The sequence below is a fragment of the Gymnodraco acuticeps genome, unplaced genomic scaffold (assembly GCF_902827175.1).
Source record: "Gymnodraco acuticeps unplaced genomic scaffold, fGymAcu1.1, whole genome shotgun sequence".
Taxonomy (NCBI): domain Eukaryota; kingdom Metazoa; phylum Chordata; class Actinopteri; order Perciformes; family Bathydraconidae; genus Gymnodraco; species Gymnodraco acuticeps.
Window position 1 is genome coordinate 462,017 of NW_022990919.1, and position 16,703 is coordinate 478,719.

At 40.4% G+C, this 16,703-nt stretch overlaps 1 protein-coding gene across 2 annotated transcripts; it reads right to left on the reverse strand.

The window, feature by feature from the left end:
* Positions 1-1,483: 1,483 nt before the first annotated feature.
* LOC117558028 (all-trans-retinol 13,14-reductase-like) lies at positions 1,484-16,503 on the reverse strand. Of its 2 annotated transcripts, none has more exons than XM_034233987.1 (13): positions 16,207-16,503; positions 14,446-14,628; positions 13,913-14,051; positions 13,725-13,827; positions 12,711-12,906; positions 12,029-12,226; positions 10,376-10,495; positions 10,045-10,183; positions 9,753-9,862; positions 4,734-4,900; positions 3,780-3,939; positions 3,550-3,697; positions 1,484-1,839 (listed from the first exon to the last, which is right to left on the reverse strand). In XM_034233987.1, the coding sequence occupies exons 1-13, from the start codon at positions 16,370-16,372 to the stop codon at positions 1,833-1,835; spliced, it is 1,836 nt and encodes a 611-aa protein (XP_034089878.1). In that variant the 5' UTR covers positions 16,373-16,503; the 3' UTR covers positions 1,484-1,832. The 2 variants fall into 2 exon arrangements, with proteins under 2 accessions (XP_034089878.1, XP_034089879.1); XM_034233988.1 differs by having other exon boundaries at positions 3,540-3,697; positions 16,207-16,372.
* Between the last annotated feature and the right edge of the window lie 200 nt (positions 16,504-16,703).

Here is a 16,703-nt window from a genome sequence, read left to right on the forward strand (position 1 = left end):
AACTCAATCGCACAACGTCACGTCCGTTAATTCCACATCCACACGCATGGATTAACATCGATTTAATACATTAATGTAGCCTTTGTTTCTGCTAAAAGAGGTGTCGACCAGCTGGGGCAACAAGAACATCGCTGTAATCGAGTGTGACTATTAAAAAATAAATCATTACGTCGGGGTAGCATTTGCTTGGTATTTCCGGTTATTTCTCCACTGGTTAACATGGGTTAACAATACCGTGTAGCTGTCACGTTTGAAGGGGACGAAACCGTGACATCTTCACGTCTCCCAGCATGGTAAATCATCACATGTTCACGTCTTGCCGTGATACCGGGTTGAGTCTGACACAAGGATCTGACACTATTCTAAAGACAATTCTATATAATGATTGTTGGTAAATATTATCTGCATCTTAAAATGTTCATCAGTTTTGTTAAGGTCATGCTAACATTCATTAGCAATAATGGAACTGCCAAAATAAAGCTGAGGCTAATGAGAATGTAATAAATTCTGTAGGTTTATTATCAAAGATTATTACAAGAGTATTTAAAAGCGAAAAGAGGTAGTGAATTAGAAGAAGATGAAGCTTTATTTTATGCCCAAGGTGAAATCCAGGCGTTCACTCAGTTGAAACACACAGTAGCCTACAATACACACACATGCCCAGGACAGGACCTGTACACATTGGTCTGAATACATATACAGAGATACACTGAACACAAATATAAACGCAACACTTTTGTTTTTGCTCCCATTTTTCATGAGATGAACTCAAAGATCTAAAACATTTTCTATATACACAAAATAACCATTTCTCTCAAATCTGAAAAAATCTGTGATAGTGAGCACTTCTCCTTTGCCGAGATAATCCATCCCACCTGACAGGTGTGGCATATCAAGATGCTGATTAGACAGCATGATTATTGCACAGGTGTGCCTTAGGCTGGCCACAATAAAAGGCCACTCTGAAACGTGCAGTTTTGCTTTATTGGGGGGGTCCGAAATCCAGTCAGTATCTGGTGTGAGGGGTAGGGGTAGGGTAATGTTGTGAATCGAGTGGCCCATGGTGGTGGTGGGGTTATGGTATGGGCAGGCGTATGTTATGGATGACGAACACAGGCCACTCGATTCACAACTAACCCCACCCCTAACCCTAATCCTACCCCTCACACCAGATACTGACTGGTTTTCGGACCCCCCCAATAAAGCAAAACTGCATGTTTCAGAGTGGCCTTTTATTGTGGCCAGCCTAAGGCACACCTGTGCAATAATCATGCTGTCTAATCAGCATCTTGATATGCCACACCTGTGAGGTGGGATGGATTATCTCGGCAAAGGAGAAGTGCTCACTATCACAGATTTTTTCAGATTTGTGAACAATATTTGAGAGAAATAGTTATTTTGTGTGTATATAGAAAATGTTTTAGATCTTTGAGTTCATCTCATGAAAAATGGGAGCAAAAACAAAAGTGTTGCGTTTATATTTTTGTTCAGTGTACATACAAACACAGAGAGATGTCTGAGCGAGCAGGCTGCCAGTTTGTCCGGCGCCGGGAGCAGATGGACACGGATGTGTAGAGTTAGTCCCTGTATTAAAATATCTGTCAACTAAATGATATCTGGTTCCAACCTTTTGATTTTACATTATGAATATTAAACTATACGCTATAGACCATACCACGTTCCCTCTGACTCGGGGCCAAATCAGTTTCTTTCTTTTCATCCTTCCTGTTTTCATTCAATTCAGTCAGTTGCACTTTCTTTACTTCCTACATGTCTTCTGTCTTCATTGAGTTCCTCTCTCGCCTCTGTCTCCTCTCTCTTCATCCTTTTCTTCAGTCACTGGAAAGATAAAAATACCATGCATTTCATCTAACTTTATCCTGCAAAGTAAGTACCAGCAAATGTGGTAAAAGGAACGCAATGTTGTGATAATACCTTGGTTGCAGTCGTATTGTCATAAATCAGGTCCTATCATTTTCTCACCACTATGGTGATGCTCCAGTTAATGATGTGCATCTGCTGTGAGAAAACTACAATTTTACGGACTATACCATAAGCACCTAGATTTGGTACTTTACCTCGTGTGCTCTTATGGTGTGGTTTTTTGCGGGCTTGATGAACATGAACAACAGCGAAAAATATATTCTTCATCACCAAGGTTAGAATTGAAAAAAAAGAAAGATGAAAATATTCTAAATAATTAAATTTTTATGAAATATATGCATAACTTGTAAGGCCTACGCATCTATCACTGTGTACTTCCCCATTCAAACATAAAAAGAGTTAAAGAAACACCATACAACTCATCAAACACTACTGCTGGCATTATTTGATCATTTTATATGAATAAACGTAATGTTCATATTCCACCTTTTGATTTGATATAGTGTTCAAAACATATAAGCACTTTGGCAAGTTATGGCATAAGTTGTAAAATGCTTAATAAGCACCGTAACTTACACAATACGCAGATATTGGCCATGACACACACACAAACACACACCTAGCACCAGACACTTTATTACTACGCTGCTATTGACAATGATTTGCACTACTGTACATATTTTTACTGTAACATATTTATCTTCATCTGTTTATAAGTGACTGTTATTTTTTTAAATATTGATTGTTGTGCCTTTTATTTATACATCTTAATGTGTGTAAATGTCCAGTATATATGTGTCGATGTTTGATTATGTATGTGTATATATAGTATATATATATATATAAGTGGGTGTACAAGTGTTCATGTATGTTTCTATATATATATATGTATATATTTAAATGTTGTATTCCTCTGGATTGTAAGAAACAGCATTTCGCTCTCCTAGTCTGTACCACCCACACAGAAGATTTACTATAAAGTTGACTTTGACTCAGATGAGTGGTTGTTTTCGTGAATGGCTGAATGTTGTGTCACGTTAAATGTTGTGACTGCAAGGTATTGTGGGACAGCATGTTCTCCTTTCCTTTCGTAAAGGCTGGTCTAGTGTTTCTTAAGCTAAAGGAGGTTATAATAAAGGAGGCATTGAAGCTCCTTTCCTATCATCTAAAAGAATCCGAACAGATGTTATCATGGCTGACAGTTTAACAAAATGAATGTAGATTATGAAATGTACTGAAACTACTTCCTTTGTTTTTCTGTTCCAAGGATGCATCACTTAGAGAACATTCCTGGTATGGGGAATTTATATTTTTTGGTGGTTTCTAGAATTACTTGAGCCAGTTGGGAGCACGTTGATGATGTCATATGTCAGTCCTTTGAATTGTAATATATCCAGGCAACGTTCTGCCTGCTACCTTTTATTACTGAATGTTTGATTCCTATAATCCTGAATAGCACAAATTATTGTTGGGTTGCTGGTATTTGCTAATAAAAGAATGGTACAGACATGAGGATGCAGCGTAATACGGAAAATTACACAAGCGATCCTTAAGTTTCACAACAGAAACTGTGGAAAAGAGTCCATTGGTAATGCTAAGGTGTTTGTAAGTAGCCTAAAGTATGTGTAAAAGCGTAGAGTACGCTATTTGACAACCTGTCACTACCAGTTCTTCTTCTGATTCTTCTGTTTGTTTTTGATGCGGTTCTTCAGGGCTAGAAGGTCAATGTAGAGGATCTGGTTGAGGACGGCCGAGGCACAGAGCAGTCCTCCATGCAGAGCCCCAGCCATGCCGTTACAGAATACGTCCTGACCTGCACCAACAAACACACGGAAACATTAAGCAGGGGGTTCAGTCTCTTCAGAATCCAGACCATATTCTGGCAGCTTGGTCACCTGTCAGGTAAAGTCCATTGATCGGTGTCTGCGGGCGTGTTCTCGCAACCGTGTCTGGGCTGAAGCGCTCCAAGTTGTGTTCAGCACCGTACATCTCACCTCTTGGAGCGCCCAGATAGTGTACATTAGTTAGAGGGGTGGCAGCATCCACCATCACCACCTGAGCATAAACACACATGCAATTTGTAGAATTCAGGTAATATTGGCTTTTGTTTTGGAATCAGTAAAGAAAAAGGTATTTGTGTTCGATACTGTATATGATAAAACACTTAAATATGAGTGTAACCCACTGCCTTCAAATATAATAGTGACACCAGAGCTGAGAGAAGTACTCAGATATTTTACTTGAGTCAAGGTAGAAGTACCAGAGTGTGGGAATACTCTGTTACAAGTAAAAGCCCTGCATTGAAAATGTAACTCTACTAAAGCACAAACGTACAGTATCAGCATCCAAATATACTTAAAGTACCAAAAGTATTCATTGTGCAGATTGGTCCATTTCAGAATAATATATATGATATGTTTTATAATGATTGATCATGAAAGTGTTCTCAAAGCTGGTAAAGGAGCAGCTAGTTTGAATGACTTTGTATACTGCAGGGTAGCTGGTGGATTTACTCCAGGTGGAACTAAAGCCTGATTTAACACTTGATTATATTTCACATCATTCATCCACATCTGTGAAGTAACTAAAGGTATAAATAAATGTAGCGGAGTAAGATAACATAATTTGCCTCTGAATTGTAGTGGAATATAAGTAGCATAACATGGAAATACTCAAGTAAAGTACAAGTATCTCAAAATTGTACTTTAGTACAGTACTTGAGTAAATGTACGTAGGTACTTCCCACCTTTGAGTGACACCTAAGTTAAATTGCTGAGAACGGTTGCAGGATATAGTCTAAACCCCAATAGAAGAACTAGTGTGTGGACCTTGTCTTTGTAAAATGTTACCTTGTCTCGCAGCTGAGGGAAGATTTTTAGTGCCCACTCTAGCATCTCTTGGGACATGCTGTTCTTCATATCCAGGTAGTCCTGTCCCCGCTTGCCAAGCTTTGTCCCCTCCCATTCCTCGAACCACTCATAGCGAGCCATGGTTAGCAACGTCATACAGGACTTACCTCCAGAGATAAAGAAGGGGGATAAAAAGAGAGTGATACCAATGTTTTAGTTAACAGTGCATAACATTAAGAGGAGAAATGATTGCTGCCTATTTGGGTGTATAGTACAACCATCCAGGAGGATAAACTGCTCTGTGGTGTTTTGGTATTTCAAATGGGTTAGAATTAGGGATGCACGATATTGTTTTTTGAAACCGATAACTTCCTACTTCTCAAGACCGATACCGATAACCGATAATAAAAAAATCTTTACGCCACTAATTATTTTAACGCGATTAACGCATGTGTATTTTTTTTCCTTGGCTGCCCCGTAGTTTCAGAGCGCATCGAGTTTAAAATACCATCTACAAGCTGATGCTCCTGTCGCGTGCTTGTGGCAGACCCAAGCCCCCAGGAAGTGCGCCGGACTCAGATGAAAATATTCGTGCTGGCCAAACGGCGGTACTACACTTCCGTTTGGTTGCCAGGCCCGGAAACACTTTTTCCCATTGACTTACATGGGGAAAGAGTGGTCTGTAACTCGTTGGATTTTTTTTTTTAAACTAAATAAACTACCCAGTATGAACACTTGTATAGCCCTTATTAAAAACATTCGTTCCTCAAGTTGTAAAAATTTGCTAATAACGTTATTGTGAGAGTTATTTCCCTCTGCATTATGAACGCGCATCTAACCCACGGGACCGCGCCGCCCGGCACGTTCATGTTACGTGTCCCGACCAATCAGAGCACACTGTGCTCACAGGGAGGGTGGGGCTGGAGCTACAACGAGCCGTTAAAGGCAGAGAGTGAAATTCAGTGAATACACGTAGTTTACAGAGATGCTGTATGAGAAACCAATGTGAGTTGCGTTTATCTTTACCCATGGATGCACAATAAGAACGGATCCATATCGTCTTACTGCCATCCCACGGAGCTGTAATAATGGATATATTGCACATGTTTGCTGTAATTCATTATCATACTACATGGGCTGTATGATTAAATCTTGTACCGTAAATGTTGTATTAAATAAAGTTAATATTACCGACATTATTAACGTCCCTGTAGCTTCGTATTGCACTAAGAAGCTTATTGCACTGTATATAAATATATATATATATATATACAGTGCAATAATTATTTCATGCTAAATGAAGCTCTGTTGGATATCACTAGATCCTGTTACAGCGTAATATAAGTACATAACGATTGATGTGTACATTAGCATCATTACTAGCTAGCCGCTAGCTGCTAACTGCCGCCTCGTTCATATCAAATCCATGATAACGATATGGATCCGTTCTTATTGTGCATCCATGGGTAAAGATAAACGCAACTCACATTGGTTTCTCATACAGCATCTCTGTAAACTACGTGTATTCACTGAATTTCACTCTCTGCCTTTAACGGCTCGTTGTAGCTCCAATAGCTCCAGCCCCACCCTCCCTGTGAGCACAGTGTGCTCTGATTGGTCGGGACACGTAACATGAACGTGCCGGGCGGCACGGTCCCGTGGGTTAGATGCGCGTTCATAATGCAGAGGGAAATAACTCTCAGAATAACGTTATTAGCACATTTTTACAACTTGAGGAACGAATGTTTTTAATAAGAGCTATACAAGTGTTCATACTGGGTAGTTTATTTAGTTTAAAAAAAAAAATCCAACGAGTTACAGACCACTCTTTCCCCATGTAAGTCAATGGGAAAAAGTGTTTCCGGGCCTGGCAACCAAACGAAAGTGTAGTACCGCCGTTTGGCCAGCACGAATATTTTCATCTGAGTCCGGCGCACTTCCTGGGGGCTTGGTGCACATACAGGTACTTCTCAGGCATGCTGGGTAATCTGTGACGTTTCACTCTCTCAAAAGTTGGGCCATTTTATCATCATGCGCTAATGAGCAGCTCTCATAGGAATGAACTAGGCCCCGCCTCCCACGCTGTATCCAGTTCTTATTATACATCCATGGGCAGACCACACTTCCACGCTCACCGGCAGGCACCGACTGGCCATCTGGAGGACCGGAAGGGTGTGTGTATGTGTGGCCCGAGCGAGCGAGAGAGAGACCTGACGTGCATTGTTGTTGTTAGCATCTGGTGCTAGCTAGCTGCGCTAACTGATATACGGAGCTGTTTAAATGAAAACAGAGGAGCGACATTTCGCCACAACTGCGCCGAGCACTTGACTTTATGCAGGAAGCCAGACAGTGGGACATTGTACGAAAAGTGTGCGCAACATGATTGCAGCGTCCAGGCAGCTCCGGTTCGAGCATATGCCTTGAGTTGCGTCACAGCCAGGCATGAGTTAGGGAGCGCTGGATTTGTGAAAAACTCCCCTCTTCCTAAACCACTAATACAGGGGTGCCCAACCAGTCGATCGCGAGATGTGTCTAAAAATAGAACAACAACATTCTGTTTTATTGTTAATGTCCTGTAACATAATGTTCCTGTGCCAGAATAATGCACTTGAACGCATCAAAGCTTTGTGATTGGCCGGCGTGACCCCATGTGTCAGGGCGTGGCTGGTGGGCAGTGGGCACTATTTCGCTGACGTTGTCCGTGTCAACAGGAGTGACAGTCCGCACACACACAAGATCGCAATTATGGCAGAAGCAAAAAAGCCCAAAATATATAATTTTCACTCCGAGTGGGAGGATGATTATTTTTGGATCTATTCCAATTCAAAGTCCATCTGTCTCATCTGCAATGCGAGCGTGGCTTTATCGAAGAAGGGTAATTTAGGAGCGGCATTTCAAAACAGTCCACAAATGCTACGAGACGGAACTCCCTCCTAATTCTGCCCTACGCTCCCAACAGGGGAGGGGCCTGAAAGGACAGCTAAATGCACAGCAGTCCATTTCCACCAGGCCCAACAACAAGAGCAAGGCTGCTACCAGAGCATCTTATCGTGTCAGTCACGTTCTTGCAAAACACATGAAGTCTTTCAAAGACGGCGAAGTTGTGAAAGAAGCATTCCTGGAGGCTGCCGACGCGCTTTTGGGGGACAGTAAAAATAACAGTAGCATTTCAACAGGTTTTTGATAAAAACTCAAGTTAGATACCGTTATTAATCAGCTGTAAGTTTTAGTTTGTTTGAACTTATTCATTATAATTATTGTACAAAATGGTATAAGAATGCAAACTTAAATTGATTATAGTCTATTATCAATTCAGGTTAAGAAACTAGTGTTGCTTGCATCCTATTTTAAAGGCATTTATTTTTATATTCTACTAAAATGCAACCAAAAAATGGTTTGATTCTATTAATTTTGTCTTTTTTATTGCACTGTTGCAGCAGATTCCTGTGTAGCTTCAGATCTGAGTTGTCTTATTAGTAAGCCGAATGTATACTTTTGTAGCAACACTATTTTTATATAATGGCAAAGAAAGGGTTCAGAGTTTTTTCTTGTTTTCCTGTGTCATATGTGGCAGCACTGTTCAATGTTTCTTGAAAACATTACCCACTGTAGTGACGTGTGAATAAACTCCAACTCTGTATCAACAACACTGTTGTGTAACTTCAGTTAAATACTTGTATGTGTGTAGATTAGAAAGAGGTAAGATAAAGGATCTGCAGTATTTTATGAAGTATTAATCGTACAAAGGTCAGTTTTATACAAGTAGAAGTGTGTATTTACCTGGTAGTAGGCTGTCAGTAATGGCTACGCCTCTCTATTTGGACTGGTAGATCTCGGCAGACTGGCAACTTTAAAAGTAGCTCTCGGTTCAAAAAAGGTTGGGCACCCCTGCACTAATACCACAGTATTGGCAAAACGGGAGGAGCCGAGTGAAAAACAAGCGCCCCTCATCCCAATCCACCCACACCGCAGTATTTTTTTCTTTTTTTTTTACCCAAAAAATATATTGTATATTATCGGGGCTATTAATACTGGTATCGGGATGACGTCATAATTCCTAATATCGGGCCGATAATTATCGTGCATCCCTAGTTAGAATTACTCACAAGCCTATCAGAGCTGAGTGAGGAGTGAGGCTTAAACAGATTTCAGACAAACTTACTTTCTACAAAAAAAAGGAAAATATGTTTTTTTTATCGATAATTAAAGCATGTAAACAGGTTCTCGTCCAAACCTGAAATAGCATATGTCCCCTTAAATAGGTTCATGTTTAAAAAAAGATAGACAGTTGCAGGCGGGAAATGAATTGCCTGTTAGGATTATTTGTTTGTACAATGAGTTCAAAAACTCATTGTTGTTAAAAAAAGGACTGCATTTTAACTCTATGCCATTTTTGAATGGTAGATTATACAGTAAGTATTCCAACTGTAGGCAGTTAGCAGATCTGCAGATAACCAACATCTTGGCATTCACTGTGGCATGATAAAAGAGGAAATATTCTGCTCATGTTCAGGTTCATATTTGTATTCTGTATTCTGTGCTTTAATGTTCAGAAAGCTCTTTATTTGTCTCATACTGCCTGTGCTGCAGCACCTCTTTTCACCCTCTGTCTGAAACCAGAGCCCAGTCTGCTCTGATTGGTTAGCTGGCCAGCTCTGATGTGATTGGTCAACTGCATAGAGATATCCCTCCCCTTAGCCTATCACGTAGCCTACAATGTGTTGGAGCGCTAGGCACCAGATATAATGTGTGTTACATAGTGATGTCACTAGTCCAATGGAAGCGTTTCATTCGGGGGCGGCAGAGTGTGTGGGTGAGAAACTCCCTCTGGAAACACAGGAATTGTAGCTTTTGCAGACCGTTTACAAAACTTTACATGCACACAAACTATACACACTACAGGAAAGGGAAGACCCCAACAAGCAGAATAGGGCCTCTTTAAGACAGAATAAGTTGCTGAATTATGTGCTTTGCCATCTACCAAGCAAGTATACATCTGTGCACATGTGAGTGTGTTACCTGGGTGTCTGAATTTGGCTGTAGGATCTTTAGCAGATGGGAAGGTGATGAACATCATGGGAATGTTCCCCAACACCTGCTCTCTGCTCAGGGAAGAGTATTTCTCCATACTTCACACAGAGTTAGGGTTAGACACACACACACACACACACACACACACACACACACACACACACACACACACACACACACACACACACACACACACACACACAGTTAAAACAACATAGGTTGTGAAAAACGAGAAATGTGAACAACACATTATGATATTTCTCTTTATATAAAAACCTACAGTGAGTCCAAGTCATTGTCTTTATACATCCAGAAGTTGGTGGAAACGATGCCCAGCTCCTCTTTGGTTCCATCCAGACCAACAAAGACCAAGAAGGAACCCATGCCGTGGCGCACCAAACCCAACAGTGACTGGATCTCTACACACACACACACACACACACACACACACACACACACACACACACACACACACACACACACACACACACACACACACACACACACACACACACACACACACACACACACACACACTTAATCTCAGGTAGAAAAAGAAAGCAGTGCAAGGTGCAGTTCATTTAGTGGCTGCAGTGATAAAGCTGTGTTACCTGGTTTCTCCTGTATGGGCTGAGGTAGAAACTTCTCGAATGTGTTGAAAATGCCAGCATTAGAAATGACAACAGGGGCATGGACCTCAATCTCTTCTTGTCCTTTGAGCACCGTCACACCTGACACACACACACACACACACACACACACACACACACACACACACACACACACACACACACACACACACACACACACACACACACACACACACACAAAGTGTTAATCATACGGAAAATAACATCATTGCATGTTTCAGCCTTAAAGTACCATTGTCACAAGGGTAAGGAAGTAAGGCCTTAAAAGCAGTTCAAAAGGGGGGTATGAAAAACCAAAATCGAGCTTTATCAAATCAAAGCTGGTTACAAAAACACACAACTAAAAAGCAGGCTAGTGCAAAAAAGGTACCAAACAAAATGATCAACACTTAAACATATATAGGAACAGTACTTATAACATTAAAGGTGGGGTATGTCATTTATTACAGAAACACTTTTTGTTATATTCCATGGAATGCTCTTAACATCCCAATAGCAATTATATTAAATGCTTTGACAATAAATACATTAAAAAAAAATCATCTGTGGAAGCCGTAGTTCTGTAAAAAGCACGACCAATGAGCCGGCCCGGCTAAAGTAACTGGATGGCCTACCTGCCTGTCAGCCTTCCATCTGTGCACAAATGTATCTCGTGCCCTCATTGGTCATGTGCGCGTTCGTGTGTGCTGGAGGAGGGGCTCTTTAATGTCTAATTTGTTTTGGTCCTCTCTTGGGTTGGTACTGTATATTAAACATGATCTTTCACATCCAAAGACTTGTGAGAAGATTTTTACCATAAACATAGATTTGATTGACATTACTCCAGTCAAGTAACACATTGTCAAGAGCCGAGGGTTTAACTATGAATAGCTTAGTTGAATCTGAATGAGTCAACATAAAGCCCCCCCCTCTTTTTTTCTTATGTTTACTTATGTTAAACTTGGGATTGTCTGTTTTTAGTATAAATATTGTAATATTATATTACAACTAAACACAAGAAATAATAAACTTATACAAAATGTTTTTACTAAATAACATTAAAGTGTATTTCCAAACACTTTCTCCAATATAATTTGTGTCATTTGGAATATTGGAAGTCTGAAGGAAGAGGCAGATTTGTTCCGGTTGTGTACTTTCAAATTCTAACGCACTAGAGGTTTCACCAAAATTACATATCCCACCTTTAACAAAGCTGGAGATCACACAATCAACAATTACAAAGACAGGAAGCAAAAGCAGAAAATAAAAGGAGAAAATAAAGGAAACTGGTAACACACCAAGATAATGACAATATTGGTAAATCTAACCAACTCCTAAAAATGCAGATGTTCACCCAACTCCTAAAAATGCTTGGAAACTGGTGCCTCATTTTTGTTTTAGTTCAAGCCTATACAATTTCTAGAGTGTATTGAAAAGCGGTTAACAAAGCGGGAAGTCATGCAACCGACTTTGAATCTCTGTTATGGCTTGGAGCACAAAAAGACGTAGCTCTGTAAGAAGACTAATAAGAGTGTGAAGGAATGTCTCATGAACTCCATGAACAGATCAACCTTAGCAAGCTCTCATTAAAAAAAGCAACTGCATTCCAGAACTCGTCTCCAACTCTTTTCTCACCATAGGCCTTGTTCTGCCGGTTGAGCAGGACGCGTTGTACCGGAGCCCGGACGAGAACAGCACCGCCCGCCTTCTCAATGACATTGATGATGTGGAAGGCAAACTCACTGGCGCCCCCACGTGGGTAGTACGCGCCACGCTTGTAGTGTTGAAGAAGGAGAGCATTGATCAGAAAGCTGGAGTCTTTAGGAGGGACACCTGAAATGATATGAAATAGACCAATGAAGAGGAGAGCAGCGTACAGCCACATTTGATCTCTATGGCCGGGACCAGTACAAATGTAGAAAATAAGGGCCATTTAAACCATTCTATGCCTTAGTTTATAATGCACATATACTTACAGATCACAGTGTATCTACAAAAACATTTAGTCACCGGTATATGGAACTAAACAATATAGTTATTTTACTTTATGGTCTAGAAATGATTTTACATTAATTTCCACATCCGTGTAGTATTCATGACACACCACTATACAAACTAAAGTGGGAGCTATTCAGGAAGAAGGATAATCTACCCCCCTCCTTGAAAATGTATACATACAAAATACATACAAGTTGTGAAAAATCAGTCTTCTCTGTAATTTCTACACTTTGCAAAGTCATCCCGCGGGCCTTATGTTTGACCCCCCTGATATGCAGTAGAGAGTGTGATCTTTGATGAATATGAGTGTTTCCATCACCATAGAAGAGGTACGCAGACAGTGCCTGCAGGTCCTTGTTCTGTGTGAGACGGGACATCATTTCTGAATGGCTGGTTGTTGCCAGGCTGAACACGGAAGATATGCGATCCAACAGGCCGGTTCGAACCAGGAAGTTAGCAAGCCAATAAGGTATGATCTTCAAGGTGGCGATAAGTGGGGTCCGCCGTGAAGCAAGCTGCAGGAGGGAGACATACGAGGTTAATTATAATCATCAATACACGTATAGATCACAAGGTCCACTAGTTTTCTGAAAATATTTTAAGATAAGATGAGATGGACCTTTATTTCAGTTTTCATAGCAGCAACAGAATAAGAAAGAAACACGGAGAAAAATAGGAATATATAAAGTATAAACATGTATTAACAGTATAAAGGGAAATGTAAAAAAGAACGTGAGTTAAATTCTTATCCAGTGATTGTACATAGGTATACTGAAACAACTGAAGCGTTGGCTTTAATTAAATGGATTATGTCAACCCATTTCACATAACTGTATTAGGTTAGTTGAAAGCAATAATATGAAGTTGAACCTAATATTTGTTATTTAAACTTAATTATTGCTTTCAACTAACCTAATAAAGTGATGAAAAATCTGTTGACATTTAATTAAAATCAACATTTCACATTTCAGTGTACCAGAGCGGCTATTATTTTGTATGTGCATACAAGGGGTGAGTTTTTACCACTTTTCACCAGTTTCAACTGGTTCTTTAACGCTCCCCTAACACTTCCGACCAAAACGCTACAGTTTTTTCCACTTTTCACCAGTTTCAACTGGTTCTTTAACGCTCCCCTAACACTTCCGACCAAAACCCTACAGTTTTAACACTTTTCACCGCTCCCCTAGCATAACAAATCATAAAAGTATCTGACTCAAGCTTGAGCCTTGTGTCACATAAAAAAGTTGTTTTGTCAAAGATGTACCTTGTACACATCCTTGTTTGTTAATTATACTCTGATAATCATTACCGTCCTTCCTCCCACCCTATTTACCTTCATCAATCTCATGAACTCATCAATGGCCTCCTCCTCTCCTGGGAACTGCTTCTTCAGGCTTTCTGCCATCTCAGTCTTCCCTGAATGGATATGGTACTCCCTGAGAATGACAACATAAAGAAGAAACATTGAAAGACAGGAGTAAATTAACTGCAACCTAATCATTATGTGTTCATTTGCCATACCTGCGCTGGTCATTCTGACCCAGGATCAGTGTGTCAAAGTGCTGCTCCAGCTTTGTGAACTGCAACTGTCCCTCTGTGATCTGATCCAGAGCCACCCTCAGCAGGCTGCCCTCATGGAGCTGGCCCAGGTAGTGGATACCTGGTGGTGGCAGCGGGGTTAAATCACCTTCATTTATATAGTGATTCAAAACGTAAAACATACACAGAAAACAGGACAAGACTGTTTTGTGACAATCGGAAGTGAAGTTTGCTTAAAGGATTTCATGGAGCACAGCAGGTGCAAAGACGGATACAATATGCTAATGTCTAAATAAACTAAAATATAGCAAAGTAATCAGTCAAAAATGTTGTAGTGACTGGAGCACAGGGTTGAGAAGGACTGCCATATCCTGTATGTTGGTCAATCTCCATCTTATCCTTATCATCAATCACTTTTTATTTAGCTGAATTCTTTTTTCAAAGCTACATTGCAATTACAGGAAAGACATTTTCATGTGTGCTGATGTGTGTGTCGGTGTTCTTCGTCTTCTTACCCACATCAAACTCAAATCCCTTATTCTGAAAGGTGTGTGTGCAGCCTCCAGCCTGATCATGTTGCTCCAGAACGAGGACCCTCTTTCCGGCTTTAGACAGAACCGCTGCTGCTGTTAAACCTCCCACACCGCTGCCAATCACCACCGCATCCAGAGCGGGGGGTACTCGGTCCACACGAAACCCTGCAGGGCAGCACATTTTAACATCAGTCTGGCAGATAGGTTGGCCTCAAGAACCCTTTCTTGACGTCCTGAACATAAGGGTTAACATAACCATGTCTCTAAAGGGCGGGTTGAAAACTACTTCTGAACTGAAGTGATTGGTCCGTGCTGCAGATGAAAGGGTCTGTCTAAACTTAAGCCATGTCCTGCCGGCGCTATATGTAAAGTCAACAACATACGGACAAACTGGAGTGCCAAGTTACTTCATTTAATAAGTGACCTGCTAATAGTACCAGAGGAAAATGATCCTTTGGGGACCATGAATATCTAGTAGCATTAATGACAATCATTACAAAAGTCAGTCACATGCATCTTCTTGGCAGAGTACTTTTACAGGTACTTTACTTGAGTATTTCCATGTTATGCTACTTTATACTTCTACTTCACTACATTTAAAAGCGATATCTTGTAATTTTTCTCCAGAACATTTATTAAACAGCTTTAGCTACTTTTAAAAATATATCTCCAAATTCAACTAGTGGACTAACTCTTTAAGTCACCAAAGTGTCACATTATTTAAACATTTTACAAAGAAAGCCAAACGGAATTTTGTTTTTCTTCAACAGTAAAATGCCACTTGGCGCCACAGCGTTATTTAGAAATGTCCCATATTTAAAATATAATTAAATACACATATAAAGGCAGTTTTTCTGCCCAATTATTACTTTTTGTACTCTAAGTACATTTAGCTGATAATGCTTTTGTACTTTTACTTAAGTAAGATTTTGAGTTCATGACTTTAATTGTAATGAAGTATTTTGAGAATAATGTATTTACTCAAGCATCTGAATAATTCTTCCACCTCTGCCTCTGTTCACTGACAGCACATGAAGGTTGAATGAAAATGAGATGCATGGCATGGCTGTTGAGATATTTCAGTCTCGACTAAACGGATGGACTGATCAACATCCCTCGAGTAGAGATCTACTTTCAAATGTTGCGTTGATTTTCAATCTAATTTGACTTCTCTGCAAGCAACTGCGTTTCCCTTCTCCCGACAATTTTCCTTCCACCAGCCCTACCGACAACCCCTGGAATACATATCAATAAATATATGAATCATTTACATAATTCACACGGCAAGACCGGGGATGCTATACGTTTAAATAAAACAACCCTAATTGAATGAAAGTAGTGAAAGTGAGACTGCATAGAGTTTGAAACCATGTTATTTTTGTGGAAGTTAGATGGAAATACCCCTTATCCCAACATGTACCAATCTGGAAACTGGTGGAATTGGACCCGAGGACAACAGGAAGGTTCATTCGTGGGGTGATGAAGGAAAGAACTGAAACCGTGTATTTCATTTGATGTATTATGTCAACAGATTAGGTTAGAATCAATAACATTAAGTTGAACCTAATGTTTTTTATTCAAACGTAATATTATTGCTTTCAACTAAACTGATACAGTTATGTGAAATCTGTTGACATAATACATTTAATAAAAGTCAACGTTGCTGTGTTTTTCAGTGCAGAAAGTTCTTCTGGACAGGAGTTCTGTCTGCTTATCACTCGTGTCAAAAAGCATCTTTCCTACCTCTCTTCAGCCTGTCGTCTCTCTGCCTGCTGTCAGTCACCAGGGGTCCTGGGGGCCTCAGGCACTTCTCGCTGAACACCTTGTAGCGTCTCCCGGTGATCAGGAAGAAGACGACCACCACCACCAGCAGCACACAGCTCGAAACGCCAAGCAGCCACCACCACATCGCAGAGGGGAGCGGTGTGTTCACTACACAGCAAGATGGAAAAGAGAGCAACGAGGAAAACTCAGAAGAAGAACATACAAGATTCCAAATTAGAGGTAGGAGAGCAAAGACTAAGAAAGGATATCCTCCAACAAGATTTCCCCAGAAAGAGCTCCTAAATTCAGGGGAGGAGATGGGTTACAGTGAGGGGTGGAGAGAAGGATGATGAGGGAAGTTCAGGGATATGTAACACATGACATTTTGGAAATGTCTCCGGCACAAAGAGCACAGCAGATAACACATTCGCCACACCAAGGACATGAGACTCAGATATAAGAGAGGGCTGGTTGTT